Consider the following 18,213-nt stretch of genomic DNA (forward strand, 5'->3'; position numbering starts at 1 on the left):
AAATATAATTAATAAGAGCAAAGAATTTGTCGCTGCTAGATCGACCTAACATGTTAACAATTAATTGTAAATTATACATGCTTATTTAAAAAAAATGCATTTCCTCATATGTAGAAGTTAAATGGAAAAGATCAGCCGCATTCTGATGTTGATAACAACATTATACACAATTTAATGCATATTAATTCTTGGGTTTCAACACAAATATTTCCTGAAATGTTAAAAATATAGCGACTGCATTTCGACATTTAATTAATTTTTTTACAACAAAACATATCAAAACTTTTGCACTCACTCAATAAAATCTTAAAAATATAAACCAATGACGGATGAGGCCGACGCGTGACGCGCTTAGTGGAAATTCGGCCTAAGTCACTATTTTACTTTTAGCGTTTTCGATTGACCAGATTGATTAATGACGTCATTCCATTGCCCCTTTATCAATAAAAGACTTAAATTCCTAGTAAAATAATGATTAATCAACCTTGGATCGATCAAAATCCGTTTATTCAAAAACGCTATATGAATTCAAGTCTTTTATTGACGGAGACAATGCAATGAATATTGGGTCTGTGTCGAATACGGTTCAATCGAAAACGCTATAATATTCATTGTGACATAAATTTTGTGCCGCATAATATAAGAAACAATGTTACAAAAAATAAGAAAATTTTATGAAAATAAAAAAAAATGGTTTATTTACGTTTTATTCCATTTATATATAATGGAACTTATAAATTTATGCGCGCGCGCGCGCGCGTGTGTGTGTGTGTGTGTGTGCTATACACACATTTATTTACACATATTTATCACTACAAAATTAAATAAATTCGTCTGATGTCGTGCATATATGCGATCTAGATCATTAATCGGCTTCGTATCTCATTTGTTAGGTCTCTTAATTTCTGAAACGACTGTTTCATTATAATTTTACTTTTGTTCGTGACTTTCATTCCTGTACTTTCGATTGTTGTTGCTCCAGTATCCGTACGGATACATTAAAATCATTACTTATTCGTGTCATCATCTAGAAATAAAGATTATAATATAAGTAAAACTAAGATTGCAAATTTATTTTACTACTTTTTTCTATTACCAATGAAACATGTTCCATATTGATGTAGGACATGTTAGCTAGCATCTCCAACTAATTGTTATCTATTAAGTTTATTGTTATAAAATGTAAATTGTTATCTATTAAGTTTATTGTTATAAAATATAAATTGTTATCTATTAAGTTTATTGTTATAAAATATAAATAACTACTTACCTCTTCGAGACATCGCTCCTCACTCTTAAACAGTTCCCTCAACATCATAAATGTTGGACGCAACAAATGTTTGCTTGCAAAACAAACAATCATAGAATTCACTCTGGAGTAATCTCGCGTGACGTCAATAAAAAAATATTCTTTATCTATACGATTTATGATATGACTGTAAGTGATAAAAAATGTATCCATATATAAATATGATAAAAATAAAAATTTAGGCTAGCATTAAAATTATACTGACTAATTCGGTCTCCAGGTTAAGTAGTAACCGTTTGAAAAACGTACTAAATCGCAGCGCACACCAAGTCTTCTCGCCACACTGTGAAATATTATTGCTAGAGGTAGTCCAGTACCATAATTATTTTTTAAAGCCAGTTTAAAATCACAAATTGCAATCAAATATATTAATATTAAGACATAACAAGCATAGGACTATGCTTATAGCATTAAGTTTTCATAATGCAATATAATATATTTTTAACTTACGTAATCTATAAAAATGTTCTGGGATAAAACTTTCCTTACAACAACATTTGTTATTACATATCTTATAATTCTCATAAAAAATTAATTTATTAATTAAAATTTTACATAGACTCTCTAAAATCTGTCTTACTTCTATCCCATTCCAATGATTGTCATCGATATTATTGTATTTCCAAAAGAAAAATTGCTTGGCTAATATTGAGAATATTGAATGTGCAGGATATTCGGTTTTAAGGTCTTCCAATACTTGCTGTGCAATGTTATCCAATGACGTTCTCACATACATGTAAGACACATACTTGAGGTTGATAGCATTGTGCTAATATAGTGGCTGCTTTTTCTAAAATTTGTTGTTGCTTAGAATAATTCACGAATTTGTTCTACTTGATGCTTAAACGTTTATGGTGGTGGTATAAAAAAAGCACCTTTAAATAATATCTTTGTGTCATATCAAATTCCCTATATATGTAACATATTTTATATTTAATATTTAAATTCCAATATACCATAATATTTAAATTCCAGTCGGTATGAGAGGAGGCGACCGCGCGAGCCGAGCTGAGCCGAACGATTTCCCTTGACTGAGAACAGGGCATCGATTCTGTAATTCAAGTGAGATCGCTCACTTCTCACACTTTCATCTCACGTGAATTAGTTCGCGTGATTCTATAACGTCGAAGTGAAAATACGAAATCACTAGATTTGACAGTATACGATAAAGGCTGCGTACGGGGAGCGCGTTATTAGCGCTATTTGCATCTTTTATCTTTGTTTTATGTTTAATAAGCGATAAAGATAGAAGACGCAAATAGCGCTAATAGCGCGCTTCCCGAACGCGGCCAAAATGTTTTGTCAATGGCGGTATCGATATCGTTATGTTATCATTGCGCAGATAGATCGTAAAAAAGGTAATGTACCATCGCTGAGAGATACAGACTCCCGCTACAGAAACTATATCTCTTCTAATAATCATCACTCGTCCTAAAATCCACAGATTTTTTGAAAAATGAACGTAACGGAGAAGCAGAAACAACTTCTTGTTAACCCTTAATCCCGACTCATGGGTCGTTTTCGACCCAAGCGAAATTTCAAAGTGCTGTAATTTTTGAAAACGGGTACGAAACGCGCCATATCCCGTACCTAAAAAAAGTTATGCCCCCCGAGGACCCGCCTACGGAATAGCAGCGCGCCAGTCCCCCAGGTCGTCACAGTGAGCATAACAATCTCACTGCGGACGCAAACGACCCATGAGTCGGGATTACGTTGCCCAAATCAGCAGATAAATTTTTTTAAAACGCAAACTCTTTCAATGCTGTTAGTGTCTTTTATTATTAAATTATCAGAAATATTCACAACTTTTTTCAATGGTAAAGAATTGTTATTAAAAATATCTTCTTTAATCACTAAATGACAGATAGTGTACTCTTTCCTTGTTGGAATATCGATAATAAATTCTATAATGCGAATAAAATCTCCTTCTGTTGTTACAGCATACGAATTATCTGATCGAATCATATTTCTTCTTGATGATGTGTACAAACATCGTTCTTTTACCATTTTACGATATGTTCGACTTTCATCTGATAATTCAAGTTCTTCTTTCCACATTAAACTAGTTTTATAATGTGGTCCAAAGTATCTTGCATGCGATAATTTACATGTTTGTTTTGCGTTTTTTTTGTCCAGATAAGAAATAAAACTACTTACATTTGAAAACGCTTTCAAAGCAATATGTTTCTTTAAAATCAATTCACTTTGACTCATTGATCATATCGATCTGCAAATTTGATGTACAACGCCCTTAGCACCATGCACTTTTCAAACTATTTGACCATTTCCATTTTCAAAACAATAGCCAGAATGAGCCCAAAGTGGGCCCCAATCTGCTACACTTTGTGCCAAATGCAATAGTTGATGGATGTTGTACGTCATAACAGCTTTGAAATAATAGTGTTCGGTGTAATCAACAAATTTTGTTAATAAAGTATGAGCATGATTGACTTCGTTACGTGTAATACTTTTCTTTAACAAAATATGGAATGCTTCTACTAGAAGTGACCAATGCTTTATCCATATTTCTAAATGTGGAAAACATAGTAAAATCGGTAAACTATAGTAAAGAATCCAATTCTCCCACTCTCTTGCTTTCCAATATTTTCTATCTCGTATGGAACGAGATAAACGAACAATTTGATTGGGAGCTTTTATTGTTAATAACAAGTTGTCAATTTTATTAATATCATTATTGGATAAAGAATATGACAAGTTGTTTGATTCGATCCAATACCCTACAAATTGTTCCGCTATTCCCAAACAAAGACAATGCATACTATTTGGTACAAAACCAGATATAATATTAAAACCTTGCAAATTAATTAAACATGAAGAATTTTTTACACCATAAACGGGTTTTCGGGATGTAAAACTCAGTCGCATGTGCTCGATTGTTTCATTTTCAGTTCTTTTAGGCGGTACTTCATTCATTAAAGTATATTTTACACTTCCACCTCTCTTGTAAACAACATAATATCCTGGATGTAAGCACCAACTGCATCTGAAATAGCCATTATACTGAACTATACCCTGCATCGGTGCACGGGCAACAGAGTCTACGCAGCAACATAAGGTGAATACTTTAATAATACGTACTTCATTTGCAATAGTACATCGTACACCATTATTTGACAATTTGTTCATGTGAACAACGTACGGTTTTAAAAAAATATTCATATTTGGTTTATCTTTATCAAACCATATGCCGCACACTATAGGTCTATAAGTTCTTACATCCAAAGGCAATTCATTTATAATTATTTGAATCGGCCAAATAGAAAATCTAGAACTTTCGAAAATTGGGGATCCATCACTGTTCATTGTAGTTGTAGCAAAATTAAGTTTATCATGTATTGACAATGAGTCAACAAATTTTTTGTATAATATTCCATCTGTAATGTCATCGAATTTTTCATTATTTCGCACTTTTTCGCGCACTACATAATCATAATATTTTTGATTATCTTGAATTAAATTTGCAATTTCGTTATTTACATTAATAATAGCAAAAAAGTCATTATATGTTGTATCTTTCAATGCAATTACAGTATCGCATGTTTGACATTCAACGCGATGATCTTTGCGATCAAACATTGCTACATATTTTTTGCAATTTGGACAAACTGCATGATATTCTATGACTGTTTCTGGATTGAACATTTGATCAACAAGATAGCGCGTACTAGGTAATAAAGAAAAATTAAAAAAACAATTTAACATTTTAAAAAGATCAGCTAATGCACTTTGTGATAAACAATACGTAAGCCCATACTTCAAAACTGCAAGTAAAATTTCAGCTTTACTTACAACTACTTGAGCATTAATAGTCTCATTATTATCTTTATTTTGCATCATTTCTGTTAATCTACTAAAACCAATATTTTCACTATTGATATCTTCAGAGTTGACTTCTTCGTGAATATCTTCGTTATCGCTATCATCTTCATTGCTACATTGAAATAATTCTTCATGTGCATCGTAATACCATGAATCCTGTGGATATAAATGATGTTCATTATAGAGTTTTAAAAAATGATTATAAAAATACTTGTAATTTTTAAAATTTTTGAGAGAGAAAATACAGAATTAGAATAATATCTTATACATATTAATAAATTAACTTTACTTTTCTTAAAGATCAGACGGATATAAAAAAATAAAAAAGAAATTGATGTGTTATTGATGTAAATTACATACATATTGTGAATTATATGAAATTAAAAAATATAATCTTACACGAAAATTTTCATTCTCAGAATCTGATAAGCCATACAGTTCATTCGTGTCATTTATTGAAATCTGAGATACATCTACCATCTACAAAAAATAAATTTTATATTTTTAAAAATGTACTAAATTAATCCTTAACACTTAGAGGTACAAAGTTTTTAATGCATAGTCTTGTATCAATGAATAAAAAACTTATAATTTAAAAAAACCTATAAAATATTATATTTAGAATAATAAGAATTTTGTTTAATGTCTTTTATATACAAAAGTGAAGCTAATTAAATTGAATAAAACTTTTCTGAAAAATCTTTTTTAAGCATATCAAGTATTTATAAAGATTCAAAATAAAAAAGTATATTTGTAGAAATACAATCAAATATTGATGTCTGCCTCTGCATACTACTTAAAAAATGCAAATATCTGTTAATAAATGAATGCTAAGTGCGTTTTTTATAAAAATTTATAATTTTGTAGGCTGAGTTCCACTTGGTGATTGCAATGCTCGTGAACATTATCTATCTTTCTTTAACTTTCGATGAAAAACAAAGATAAAATGATTCCACAAGCGTTGCGATCGCCAAGTGGAACGTACCTTTAGTATAAAGTATTGTACACTAACTTGCTCTAATGCTGACAATGATTGTTGATCGTTATTTTGCTCAATAAATGAATCTTCATGTGTTGATAAAGATTCATGATAATTATGTTGTACGAGATCCATGTGCTGGTCTTGTACTAAATGCAATGATAAGTCAGAACTAATTGTAAGTTGCTCATTGTTTCTAATATTTGCTAACAATGCTTTATTGGAGAATGATAGGCAAATACTATTATGTTGACTTGTGTTATCAGAATCTGTATTGTCGCTATCACTGGATAATTGACGATTACAGTATTCCTAAATAAAAGCAATAAAATAATATAATTATGATGCAAAATGTTTTTATATTTTACACTACAAGAATAGCCATTTAAATATTTTTAGAAATCTGTATAATACTTACTCGCCATTGAGCATCTTCGACACTGTTATCACTGCTTTCATCACTTGATTCACATTCTATATTTCTCCTGTATTGACTCGTTCTTGGCACTTTTAGAAATTTTTTTTCGAGGTAATTATGATACCTCCGCATTATATGTTATTAATATTTATATAATTATAATAAGAAGAGAAGAACAAACAAAATACACATGAACGGTCATGAACGAGAATGACGACTTTTTGTCGTTAAAACGGGAAACACAATGCAAGAGAATAGCGATAGCGACAGAAATAGCACAGACTATAAGGCGATAGACACAGAATTCCAACTCGACGAAAATTTCATCGCTATTACCTGTTCCGTATTTCTATTCACATTGCATCGATATATGCATTCACAAATGTTGGATTTTTTTGTTCTTATTGTTATGTTTATAGATTAATTTTATTGCTATCGCTATTCTCTTGCATTTTGTAAAACCCGTATCAGACGACGTATTAAAGATTGAGATTAAAGATTGAAGATTGAAATTTGACGTATCAGAATAAAGAACTTTTAATTTCTTTTGTTTCAATTGGTCAAATTTCAATCTTTAATCTTCAATCTTCAATACGTTGTCTAATACGCGCTTAAGGGTCTTAAAGGTTATAACGTGCAAATTCCGTGTAACAATGAACATAGACATAACTGATGTAGAGTCTGTGATCGAGTCCTGAGAATCAACCATTGACGGCATTTCAGCAATTCGCAACACGTTTGTTTCTGAGATCACTGTTTCCTACCGAAAAATTCTCGTTCAACAGTAACGAGTCTTATCAGAGACAGTGAACGATAAATAATGAACAAAATCAATCGTGTTTTTTTTATTGGATTGCAGAAGCACACATGAGGTAAATAATAAACATTTTTTATAAAATTTTTGTTCTCAGTCTATTTGAATAGTGAGAAGAGTGATTCATTTGATTTAGCAAAATGTGTTGCTAAAAAAATAACTATAGAGCAAATTAAAATATAAATTCTTTTTTTTGTATTTTTTTTAGATTACATAATCATTAAAATAATGTTCTCAAAATAGTTCAGACAGCACCCATATCCAAAATACACTCAAAGAAAATATCCAGAAGATATCCTATCATCCCAAAAACATTTTCTAGACGTTTTTTTGGTATGCTATGCGATTTCATGAGAGATGTTATCATTTATCTCTATTCAAAATAGTTTATGATTATTTTTTATATACATTGTAAGAAACATTTAATTTTGTTTTTATTTATGATTTAAAAATGAATTCAATATTAATCATAATATAAATATGTAATACTATATCATTTGAATCATTTTCTTATGATAGTTAAAAATGTTTTTCAAGTTTTGAAAATGTAATTAAAAAATATTTTTTATAGGGTATTATAGATTTACAAATTAAATTTGCTAGTGTACGTTATTTCAATGATGAGAGTAAAAAAATCCACATTATTTCTATTAACAAAATAAAAGATTTTACAGTTCTGGATAAGTATGAAGATCCATATTTTGTAAAAAGACTGAATACTATAACCAATAAAGAAAGTTTGATCGCAGCTCAAATTATGGAAGTAGGAAGTATGTACAAAATTTATTCTTATAATAACTTTTAATTTTAAGTGAAAAGTTAATACTTTTCTTTTTTTCTTCAAATCTTTTGCGGTATTCTTTGTTTTCTTTTAAAACTTTTTTCTACAAACTGATTTTTTTCATTTTTTTTTATTTTGTTTGTTATACTCTATTCTAGCTTGGTTTTATGTATGTGTTATGTAAAAAGATTCTGTAATTTATTTTTTTGTAGCTTAATATTACTTTCTCTTATAACAATAATTGTATTATTCATTCTAATCTTTTACTGAATACATCTAATAAGTATTTCTTCTTTTCAGCAAATAATGTGATTTTATTACGTTTTTACTAATGTGTAATTCTTTGCAGCTAATGAAGAGGACTTGAAACATAACAAACAACGTTATGTCTTTAAAAAAATGCGCTACAGTGATGCCGTACAAAAAATATTAGATAAAAAAGAAATATTAGAAAAAGAAAATCCAGAGCCTAACGAAACTCAAAAAGAAACGGTAATATTTCAATCACGTATTGTTATAAATTTTTACAAACATTTAATTGTTTATTTTAATTATAACTATTATTTTAATTATAGCTAGTATACTATTATTTTTATTTTATTTATATAATGTATATATTTTATGATGTTCAAAATTCTTAAAAATTATGAATTTTTAAGGAGTTTGATAATGAAAGAATAATAAAAGACATTAACAGCATTGAAAGAGTTTGCGTTTTTATGAATATAGATAACATGATGTATATATGTCCAGTGCCGAATCTGTATTTTTATTAATCGTTTTTTACGTATAAATGAGAATTATGATGTTATAAACAAATGGCGATAATTTAAGTAACAGATTACATGTTTGGAGGCCTTTTTGTTATTTAATAAAATGTTTTTAAATTCTTTGTGATAAAATTACATGATTTCGTTATGCGATTTAACTGATAAAAACTCTTGAAAATAACGTTATTAATTATGCAATTAAACAATTTAACGGGTATTTTCAATAGAGAATACACGCAATTCTGGCTTAAACGCCTGAATTTTTTGTATGTTTTTAGTTTTCATATGCAAAATGTTTTATTAAAAAAAAATGTTTTCATATAATTAAGATATCACAATGTAATTTTATTGCTACATTTATCGAGACTACATAATGTAATTCCATTACTACATGCAAAATTAATAAACATATCTAAATCAAAATTGTATATTTTTTCGTTTTTCTATTTCTATCATTCAGCTCTTTAAAATATGATTGCTATAAAATCACATGATTTTTTAACATTACATGATTTTTCAAACCATGTAATTTTCAAAAATCATGTACTGATTTGGAACATTTTATTACGTGATTTACTTAGTCATTAATTACGTGATTTTGTTATGTAATTTTATCACTTGATTTTATCACGTGATTTTTTTCAGTAGGGATGATAATCCATACATTTTATAAAGTAATAGAGGATAATAATTTTATAACAATTTATGACCAAATTATAATTAAAAGTACTGAGGAAAGAATTGAAATTGAATTTAGAACTAAAACGTGTAATAATATTCGTGTAAATGAATGTGATTCATGTGTAAAAAGAAAGATGATGTTTATATTGATTTCCTAAGAAGGTCGAAGCAACTGAAGAACCTCAGAATTTCTCGCAACGTAAATCCACAGTAGTTTACATTTTATTTCAAAATTTTACCGAATTTAATGGTTCAATTAGAAAAATAAAGGTAGAACATTTTAATATAAATATTCATTACAATCATAATAATTAATTAATGTTAGACGAATTAAGAGAATATTGTATTTTCTGACAATAGCCAATTTGAATGTTTAACAATCTCATTATAAATATTTGCCAAATCATTAACATACATCACACAATTTAAATTAATGCGATTAATACATTCAAATTATAATATATAAATTATAACAGTCAATTGTATAAATAATCGTTAAATATCGATAAATATAAAAATCAAGAGACAAATTTTAAAAATTTAGTAAAATTTTACGATAGCCACGTATCGGTTTTATTACGACAAAACAATTAATCAAAATCTTAAAATATAAAATTTAAAAAACTCTGCAGATCTAATTAAATAACAATATTAACAATTTTATTACACCAAGACTTATAGTGATATCAAAATTTACGAAGACAAAACAGTAAAGAAATTTGCAAAATTTGCTAGTTTAATAATAATGAGAATAATATAAATCATAAAATAAACAAACTAATAATGTAAAGCAATGTAAAGCGAATAAACAAACTAATAATGTAAAGTGATATTCAACTATTTCAAGAAAAGTAGACATTAATTTCAATTTACTCACCTTGCCAAGTCGAGATCCGTTCGCTTCAACGTTCTGTACACAATGGGCGGTATTCATAGTCCGTTCTTATATTTAAAATCGTCTTAAGCACGGACTTATATTCGCTCTCTTCGTCACACATAGATTGTGTCTGACGAAGAGAGCGAATATAAGTTCGTTCTTAAGACGATCTTGAATATAAGAACGGACTATGAATACCGCCCAATTACAGTTGATATTGATAGTTATTGGCTTCGGGAGACTTCCCTTACGGCCATATGAGTCGGTACGCGCTTGCGCGATAGAAAAAGCGGTATTTTAGAACGGTAAGACGTAATATGATGATGCAATCCTTTGTTTTGAAATAACCTAATTTATATGGTTTATATGGTTCACTGATTACTGATAATTTGTATGGTATTGATTATTATGTGTAATGTGTAAGTGTGTTAGTGTATTTGTGTGTGTATGACCGCAATGTGTGAGCTAAAGTCCGTGAGTTTGCTAAGCCCAAATGTATGTGCGGCAGTGATGCGCTGTCGTTTTTTCCCGTACGGAACCTCCGTGCGCATGCGTAAGTGACGTCACAGCTAGACGTCGGCTGCTACCATTGAGTAAAAAGAAACATGAGGGAGCGTTTGGTCGTAAAAGTTCGGACGGAAGTGACTATATAAAGTGGTCGCTCAAGATGGCCGCTCAAGGGCGCCAATATTGAATGACTTGTTATGTTTAATTAGGAAATAATGTACAATTAAAAGAAAATAACTATAATATGCAACAATAATACCAAATTTTAATGGCGTTTTTTATTGGGATTGCACTCGTGCAGTATTTCCATAAGAGCAATGTTAAAATCTAAAATCTAAATTTATATTAAATCCTTCGTCCTTACAAAAATTTATCCATGCATTTCTTTGATCCGGATTTTACGGAAACCTGTTTGTGAGTGAAAATTATTTAGTAATTATTGTGAATCTACAATTTCACAATACTATACATATGATTATAATCTCCAAAATAAAAATCTCATTATTGTTAATAATACTAATCGATGAAACGTTATTCCATGATTTCGAGCTGCTGCTGTTATGCCACAAGCTCTACAGTATACCATTTTGATCGTTTATTTCCATACACTGTTGCATAAAAGACTATACACTGCATATTAATGCGTACGGCGTACGGTATGCCGCTTGCCGCTATGCTCGAGCATTCCCTCTCACTTTCAAAAAGTGGTCGCTCAAGATGGCTGCCATGACGTACATCCATCCGCGGATTTACCTAGTCCTGGCTAGTATATGCTCCCTCCTGTTTCTTTTTACTCAATGAGCAAGACCGCTTACAAATGTGCGAAACATCATGGCATTGCATATGGAAGATTCTGCATTCCGAAATTGATTTTAAAAAATTTGCAATCTTAAGCCTAATTTATATCGTACGTTATTTACGAAATTAGTAATGGAGGATTCACACTGCGTCCGACGTACGACGTCCGGTATCCGATAATAGAACTTGTTTTCTAAACGATAAATTATCTCTAGCTAGAATTTCTAGAAAACAAGCTCTATTATTGGATATCGGACGTTGTACGTCGGACATCGAACGCAGTGTGAATCTTCCATTACTTTTGATGTAGTACAATATGGAGGCGCTTTAGATGTTCCTTACTCTTTCAAGAATTATAACTTCTTGGTCATGATTTTCTAGGTTTTGTTCAATGGTTTAATCGTTAATGGTTTAATCGACTTTTTAGAGTTTTCAAATGGAATAAAGCTTACAATAACTGAACAATTTAATGAATTTTAGAATAACTAAAGTAAAGGTTTTGTTTCAGCAGTACGTTACGATTTTCATATGTTAATACAAAAGCATTCAAAATATATGTAGAATTTATTATGTGCATTATTTTTCAGATTGAGAAGACGTAAAGGTTATAAAACTGTCATTATGGATACTAGTAGGCATTATATCAATGAATTTGAGGATTATTCCAGTTCTACGAGTCATAACATAGTCGACAATGATACTAATACAGTAAGACATTTAAACTTTATCTAATATACTATTCTGAAATTTAAAAATATTTAAATTTTTTAAAACAAAAGAGATTTTTAACAAAGGTGTAATTATTTATTGTTAGATTCATAAGGCATTTGATTCTTTATTGACATCAGAAATTACGAAATTAATAAAAATACTGAATGAAAATGAAAGAAAATGGCGTAACAGCAATGATTATTCTGTATATACTGGATTAGCAGGAATTGCATATACATTACATCATTATGGAAAATATTATAATGATTCGGTCTATACAAAGGTATTTTTAGTCAAATTAAATATGCTTTATTTTTATTTAAAAATATGTTCATGTATTACAATGTCTTATACAGACTGCAACAGAATTATTGGAAAAATGTAAAAAATATGCAAAAATCAAAAGCAGACCTGAAATAACATTCCTGATTGGTGTTGGAGGTCCATTTGCATTAACAGCAGTGATATTGTATTCACAAGGAAAGACAGAGGAAGCAAAAGAATTAATTCTTAAGTATGTGAATGTTTTATATTTAAAATTATTTCAAAATGCATTTTCATGAATTAAGTAATCCAGTTTTAAAATTTGTAGGTTGAAATCTTTATCAACTTATGTTTTGGACAAACATAGTAATGTTCCTGATGAATTATTATATGGAAGAGCTGGATATCTTTCTGCTTTGCTCTACATAAATGCTAATATATCTCCAGCTCCTATAGAAGCAGATCTTATCAAAAAGGTTTTTCTAAGAATTTTAGTACATTTGAAGGTTTTTCTAAGGTTTTTCAAACCTTGTGTATATATATATATATATATATATATATATATATATATATATATATATATATATATATACACATATATATATGTATATGTATAAAGACAGATTAATTTGTTTCTATAAAATTAATATAAAATCCTTGATTATATTAAAATTATTTTTAGATTGTTTCTTGTATAATTGATTCTGGAATAGCATATGCATCATCAAATCGTTGTCAATCACCTCTAATGTACTCTTGGTATGATACAGAATATATTGGTGCTGCTCATGGATTAGCAGGCATATTATATTTACTATTGCAGGTACTCATTGTATTACAAAGATTTTTTAAAAATTATTTAATAATTAAAATAATTAAGTTATTAGAATAATAATTTTTAAAAATAATAATTTTTGTTTTTTAGGCACGACAATATTTAACACAAGTACAAATTGATAATTATATAAAGCCATCCTTACACTATCTTCAAAAATTACAATTTTCTTCTGGAAATTTTCCTTCTTCATTGGATAGCTCTTCGGACAAATTAGTGCATTGGTGTCATGGAGCACCTGGAATGCCTGCATTGTTTTGTTTGGCTCATAAGGTAATATTAACTCCATAAAATATTTTATTAAATAAATAAATTAATTTAATTAATTTTTCATAATGCTATTGATAATCAGGTTTTTGAAGATAATACATTTTTGGAAGTTGCGATACGATGTGGGGAAGTAATATGGCAAAGAGGATTATTGAGAAAAGGATATAGCATTTGTCATGGCGTTGCTGGAAATGGATATGCTTTTATACATTTATTTCAACACACGAAGGTTTGTTCATTTCTTATATATTAAACAGCAATGATATTTGAAATTCAAATGTACTAAAATAATTTGATTCAAACCTTCATATATCTATATCTCTATGTATTAAAAGAAATTGGAATATATCTCATTAGAATAATTAAGCCATAATCGTTTAAAGGATTAAATAATATTTTAATAACTTCAGGATATCAAACATTTGTATCGGGCTTGCAAATTTGCCGAATGGTGTTTCCATTATGGGTCACGTCAAAACCAACCACCTGATAGACCTTTTTCTTTGTTTGAAGGTAAATCAATTGATAATCTAGGAATTAGCACATGTATATTATTTTTCAATATTTTACGTAATAATATATACTTATTATTTTTGTTTTCAGGTCTTGCGGGTGTTATTTATTTTCTGATAGACTTACAACAACCTCATTTAGCTAAATTTCCGACATATGATATTTAAATAAACATATTTAACACATAATTTTGTTTGTAAATGTAGTGCTAAACAGGTTATATTCTAATAACATTCTAATCGGAAAGAATTTAATATATCACTAATTTTGCGTGTTTCTAACTTTAGTTTTTGTAGCGATAATGTTTATGTAAAAAGTTGCACATTTTAATAGTTCGAAAAATTATACTATGAAAAAGATTAATTTTTTTTTTTTTTTTTTTATTATCAAAGCTGGGAGGTAATTTAAGAGAGGTAAGAAAATTATGTCACATAATTATTTTTTAAACGAAAGTTTACGCAACCAAAATCGTAAACTATTAATCTGTTGTTGCACTGCTTTAAAACTAGTACCACCAACAGTTGTGTATTGATCCACGCTAAGGTTGAAATCCCAAATGCTCGATATACTTTCTTCAAATACTTCGCTAAAATAGCCATATTTCAAAATTAAAATGTTCTTTCTAAGTAAAACTTTTATTTCCAAAAAAACTTGATTATACCTTATTGTTTTTAGTTGTGGTACAGTTAATTCTGACAATGGTACTCCTTTTGATTCAGCCAGAGCGACAGCTTCCCCAACCAGATGATGACTTTGTCTAAATGGTATCTATATTTCGATTACATTATATTATTGTTAATGAGCAATTAATTTCTTACGTGTATTAAATGAGGTTTATAAGTATTATGTTTAGAGATAATATATAAAATATATTAAATAAGGATCAGTAAAACTTTTAAGTATTAAAAATACTTACACCTTTTCTAACAAGATAATATGCCATGTCGGTTGCCAGCATATCAGATGTCAAGGCATTCTTACAACTATTTCTGTTTATTTTCAGAGTGGCCAAAGCTTTCTCAGCGATATGGTACATCTGATACAAGATGTCATATGTATGAAATATTGTCTCTTTGTCTTCCTGAAGATCTTTATTGTACGTTGATGGAATTCCTTTCAGCGTTGTCATAAAGCCAACGCACTAAAAGTAACCGAAGTATTATTACACTTCTCAAAATATTTTTTTATAATTTTTTTAATGAAAAGCTACCAACTTTGCCTAATATAGTGCCAGTTTTTCCACGTATTAATTCCATGCAATCCGGATTATGCTTCTGGGGCATCAGACTACTACCAGTGGAATATTTATCGGCGAATTGGATGAAATTAAACTCTTGAGTATTATAGATGATCAGATCCTCGCAAAAACGGCTCAGATGCACCGACGATAACGAGGACCAAAATAAAAATTCAGCTTAAAAGCGGATTTAATTCATTATTGCTATTAGGTAATATATTATTCATTAAATTTTATTTGAAACGCACATTGAATTTGTAAAACGTACCGACAAAATCTCTATCTCCAACAGTATGCATGCTATTTTCAGTTATTTTGTCGAAACCAAGTTCGATGGCCAGAAAACTACGATCGATTGGAAAAGGATTCCCCGCTATCGCACCGCTGCCAAGCGGTAAAATGTTCACTCGTTTACGCACCTCCAGTAGTCTTTCTAAATCTTCTTTAGCATACCAGGCGTAACTACGAGATTTGAGAAATTAATAAAATTGAAGCCCAGATGATTGTGAATGGTATGTAATCTCAGCATGCTTTATATTTAATTTATTAGATAGTGAGAGATGCCAAATTATTAGATACAGTTAAATAGAATGTTCAACATTGGAAATGAAAGGCACGAATGAGGCTTATCGTATTCATGAAATGAAACTTGTGAAATTTAGAAATAGATTGCTGTACCTAAGTAACCAGTGACTCCACCTGACAGGTTGTGCTCGTTGCATATGAGTATATCCAGGCATAAGTATATCTATGTCTTGCTCAGCTCGAGTTACAAGGACCTATTTTTTCAAGATTGATGGCGCGTTAAATTTTAGTAAAATTTCTGTCTTCAGATAAGAAACTTTATACTCAGCGTTATATTTGGTACAGAAAATCGACCACAATAATTTTCATATTATATTAGGAATATTATAGTTTTTTTTAATTTACCTCGATGAATGTTTTCAATCTAAACGAAAGCTTGTCGATGGATTTTCGCAGCCATAGTTTGGTATCTGTCACAGTCTGATCATTGCGACTCCTTCCAGTATGTAGTTTTTTTGCTACATCACCAATTAATTCCTGCACGTTTTAACAACCGTAATATTGATTATTTTTAATTAATATATAAAATAAGGAGTTTTTAAAAGAATAAATTTGAAATCGATATATTATTTGAAGAGACTATCATGATAATAGCGACAAGAATTTATTCACATTATTATTTTTGAAATTTCAAATTTATTACAACTGTTTAAAATTAAATCACACACACATATATGTAATATCATTATTCCATATCTGATTAAAACAAAATTCTTCAAAACTGATCAATTATACTGCTATAAACGTACCGAAAGTCTTCGTTCATTAGCGCTGTGTATGTCTTCATCTTCGTGATTTATGATAAACTCGCCATTGTCCCATTCGGCTAACACCTATTTAAAGATTTCTCTTTTTATTTAGTCTTACATATAAACGTTAACATTATTATAAAAAATAATACCTGTTTAAAGGCTGTGTCTATTTTTTGCGTTTCTTCCAAAGAGAGGAGTTTCGCTCTGCAGAGAGCACGGGCATAAGCTATGCTTCCCTAAAATGCAAGATAGATTTATTAGTGTAATTTTTTAGAAAGTTTCCTAAGATTTATTTATTACTTTCATCGACTAGACCATAGAATGTCTCTTTTTCTCTATAAATTTTTATTTAAATACAATATTTATACTTGATACATGAGAAACTTTTTATTTAACTAGAATTTATTTGTGTAATATTAAGAATGATACTACTATAAAGATAAAGTTTATCTTGCAAACCTAACACATGCTTATCATACTCCATCATGCTCTATCACACAAAGGCTAATGTGTATTTCTCACCTGTATGTCCTCGGCATACATTCTCTTATCGATATCGATTGATTTATTTAGATTATGAAAGTCGGGGTCAACATCTTCGGCAAACCGACCTCCCCAGAGTTTTTGGCAAGTTTTCTTTTCGGCACGTAAAATCAAATTATATTAAGAATGCATTTTTTAAACATCATAAACATATTCTAAAAGCATTTACAATAAAAGTTTTGTTTGCACCATATGGCGCAATGATAAACGTGCATTGTGTATTTTACCGCGATTGTAAAAAATAAAATTTCTGAGAATTGATAGACAATCGTGTGGAATATCATAAATAACTTAATATTACTGAATTATCATAATTGAATTAAACTCTTACTTGTGGTACCGCCTCGGTCATTATTATCTATATTTCACTGATGAACTGTACGAGAGTTTCGTTCGAAAGTTCATATGTTTGTAAAATTGAAGAAAAAAAACATCATTCCAGATAACGTTAGCCTCCACAAATTATGCAATCCAGACATAAGCTCTCGTTCGACGATGAATAGTAACTAATGCATTCTTGAAAAGATAGCAGCATTACATTAAAATAAATCCAATTCTATTTATATCAAATTAGAATAAAATGTCTAATTTTGGAAATGAAAAATTGAATTAAAAATTTCTAGATCTGCGTATATTCTTTTCTTGAGATTCTTGATATATATACTAATATGACAATAACTTGACGATCTAGTACTTTATAAAAATCTCAGAAATTGATAAATATAAGAT

General features: G+C 29.3%; 3 protein-coding genes and 2 long non-coding RNA genes across 8 annotated transcripts; 1 reads left to right on the top strand and 4 right to left on the bottom strand.

Moving 5' to 3' along the window:
• Positions 1-43: 43 nt before the first annotated feature.
• Positions 44-1,684, bottom strand: LOC137000100 (uncharacterized). Its single transcript, XR_010890394.1, has 3 exons — positions 1,515-1,684; positions 1,271-1,436; positions 44-1,027 (listed from the first exon to the last, which is right to left on the bottom strand). It is a non-coding gene; the product is annotated as an uncharacterized lncRNA (long non-coding RNA).
• A 186-nt stretch (positions 1,685-1,870) lies between these two features.
• On the bottom strand, positions 1,871-11,223 carry LOC137000101 (uncharacterized). Its single transcript, XR_010890395.1, has 3 exons — positions 10,470-11,223; positions 2,266-2,360; positions 1,871-2,099 (listed from the first exon to the last, which is right to left on the bottom strand). It is a non-coding gene; the product is annotated as an uncharacterized lncRNA (long non-coding RNA).
• LOC137000097 (uncharacterized) lies at positions 3,352-6,851 on the bottom strand. 2 transcript variants are annotated; one of them, XM_067355820.1, is made up of 4 exons: positions 6,547-6,851; positions 6,162-6,440; positions 5,549-5,629; positions 3,352-5,305 (listed from the first exon to the last, which is right to left on the bottom strand). In XM_067355820.1, exons 1-4 carry the CDS (start codon positions 6,676-6,678, stop codon positions 3,578-3,580), a joined length of 2,220 nt encoding a protein of 739 aa, XP_067211921.1. In that variant the 5' UTR covers positions 6,679-6,851; the 3' UTR covers positions 3,352-3,577. The 2 variants fall into 2 exon arrangements, with proteins under 2 accessions (XP_067211921.1, XP_067211922.1); XM_067355821.1 differs by lacking the exon at positions 6,162-6,440 and having other exon boundaries at positions 6,547-6,848.
• An 840-nt stretch (positions 11,224-12,063) lies between the features above and the next one.
• Positions 12,064-14,555, top strand: LOC105667954 (glutathione S-transferase LANCL1-like). The gene is made up of 10 exons (XM_012360094.2): positions 12,064-12,284; positions 12,362-12,482; positions 12,589-12,768; positions 12,842-12,999; positions 13,078-13,225; positions 13,432-13,572; positions 13,675-13,857; positions 13,937-14,083; positions 14,265-14,367; positions 14,458-14,555. The coding sequence occupies exons 1-10, from the start codon at positions 12,244-12,246 to the stop codon at positions 14,532-14,534; spliced, it is 1,299 nt and encodes a 432-aa protein (XP_012215517.1). The 5' UTR covers positions 12,064-12,243; the 3' UTR covers positions 14,535-14,555.
• Positions 13,926-18,111, bottom strand: Argl (Argininosuccinate lyase). 3 transcript variants are annotated; one of them, XM_012360092.2, is made up of 11 exons: positions 17,816-18,111; positions 17,464-17,577; positions 17,091-17,177; positions 16,939-17,022; positions 16,535-16,666; positions 16,283-16,383; positions 15,873-16,066; positions 15,582-15,781; positions 15,284-15,508; positions 15,029-15,135; positions 13,926-14,953 (listed from the first exon to the last, which is right to left on the bottom strand). In XM_012360092.2, the coding sequence occupies exons 1-11, from the start codon at positions 17,834-17,836 to the stop codon at positions 14,803-14,805; spliced, it is 1,416 nt and encodes a 471-aa protein (XP_012215515.1). In that variant the 5' UTR covers positions 17,837-18,111; the 3' UTR covers positions 13,926-14,802. The 3 variants fall into 3 exon arrangements, with proteins under 3 accessions (XP_012215515.1, XP_012215514.1, XP_012215516.1); XM_012360091.2 differs by having other exon boundaries at positions 13,926-15,135; positions 17,816-18,110; XM_012360093.2 differs by lacking the exon at positions 17,464-17,577 and having other exon boundaries at positions 13,926-15,135; positions 17,816-18,108.
• Positions 18,112-18,213: the final 102 nt, after the last annotated feature.

Source organism: Linepithema humile, chromosome 5, assembly GCF_040581485.1.
Source record: "Linepithema humile isolate Giens D197 chromosome 5, Lhum_UNIL_v1.0, whole genome shotgun sequence".
NCBI classification, from domain to species: domain Eukaryota; kingdom Metazoa; phylum Arthropoda; class Insecta; order Hymenoptera; family Formicidae; genus Linepithema; species Linepithema humile.

What these genes read in the sequence shown, in the direction of transcription:
- LOC137000097 (XM_067355820.1), bottom strand. Translation starts at nt 6,678, where the DNA reads ATGCGGAGGTATCATAATTACCTCGAAAAAAAATTTCTAAAAGTGCCA. An exon ending in TCGAAGATGCTCAATGGCGA is followed by an intron (nt 6,441 to 6,546) that starts GTAAGTATTATA and finishes GCTTTTATTTAG; the next exon opens with GAATACTGTAATCGTCAATT. An exon ending in CTGAGAATGAAAATTTTCGT is followed by an intron (nt 5,306 to 5,548) that starts GTAAGATTATAT and finishes TTATATCCACAG; the next exon opens with GATTCATGGTATTACGATGC.
- LOC105667954 (XM_012360094.2), top strand. Translation starts at nt 12,244, where the DNA reads ATGAATTTTAGAATAACTAAAGTAAAGGTTTTGTTTCAGCA. An exon ending in GTAAAGGTTTTGTTTCAGCA is followed by an intron (nt 12,285 to 12,361) that starts GTACGTTACGAT and finishes ATTATTTTTCAG; the next exon opens with ATTGAGAAGACGTAAAGGTT. An exon ending in ATGATTCGGTCTATACAAAG is followed by an intron (nt 12,769 to 12,841) that starts GTATTTTTAGTC and finishes TGTCTTATACAG; the next exon opens with ACTGCAACAGAATTATTGGA.
- Argl (XM_012360091.2), bottom strand. Translation starts at nt 17,836, where the DNA reads ATGACCGAGGCGGTACCACAA. An exon ending in TGACCGAGGCGGTACCACAA is followed by an intron (nt 17,578 to 17,815) that starts GTAAGAGTTTAA and finishes CGTGCCGAAAAG; the next exon opens with AAAACTTGCCAAAAACTCTG. An exon ending in TGGAGATAGAGATTTTGTCG is followed by an intron (nt 15,782 to 15,872) that starts GTACGTTTTACA and finishes TCCGCTTTTAAG; the next exon opens with CTGAATTTTTATTTTGGTCC.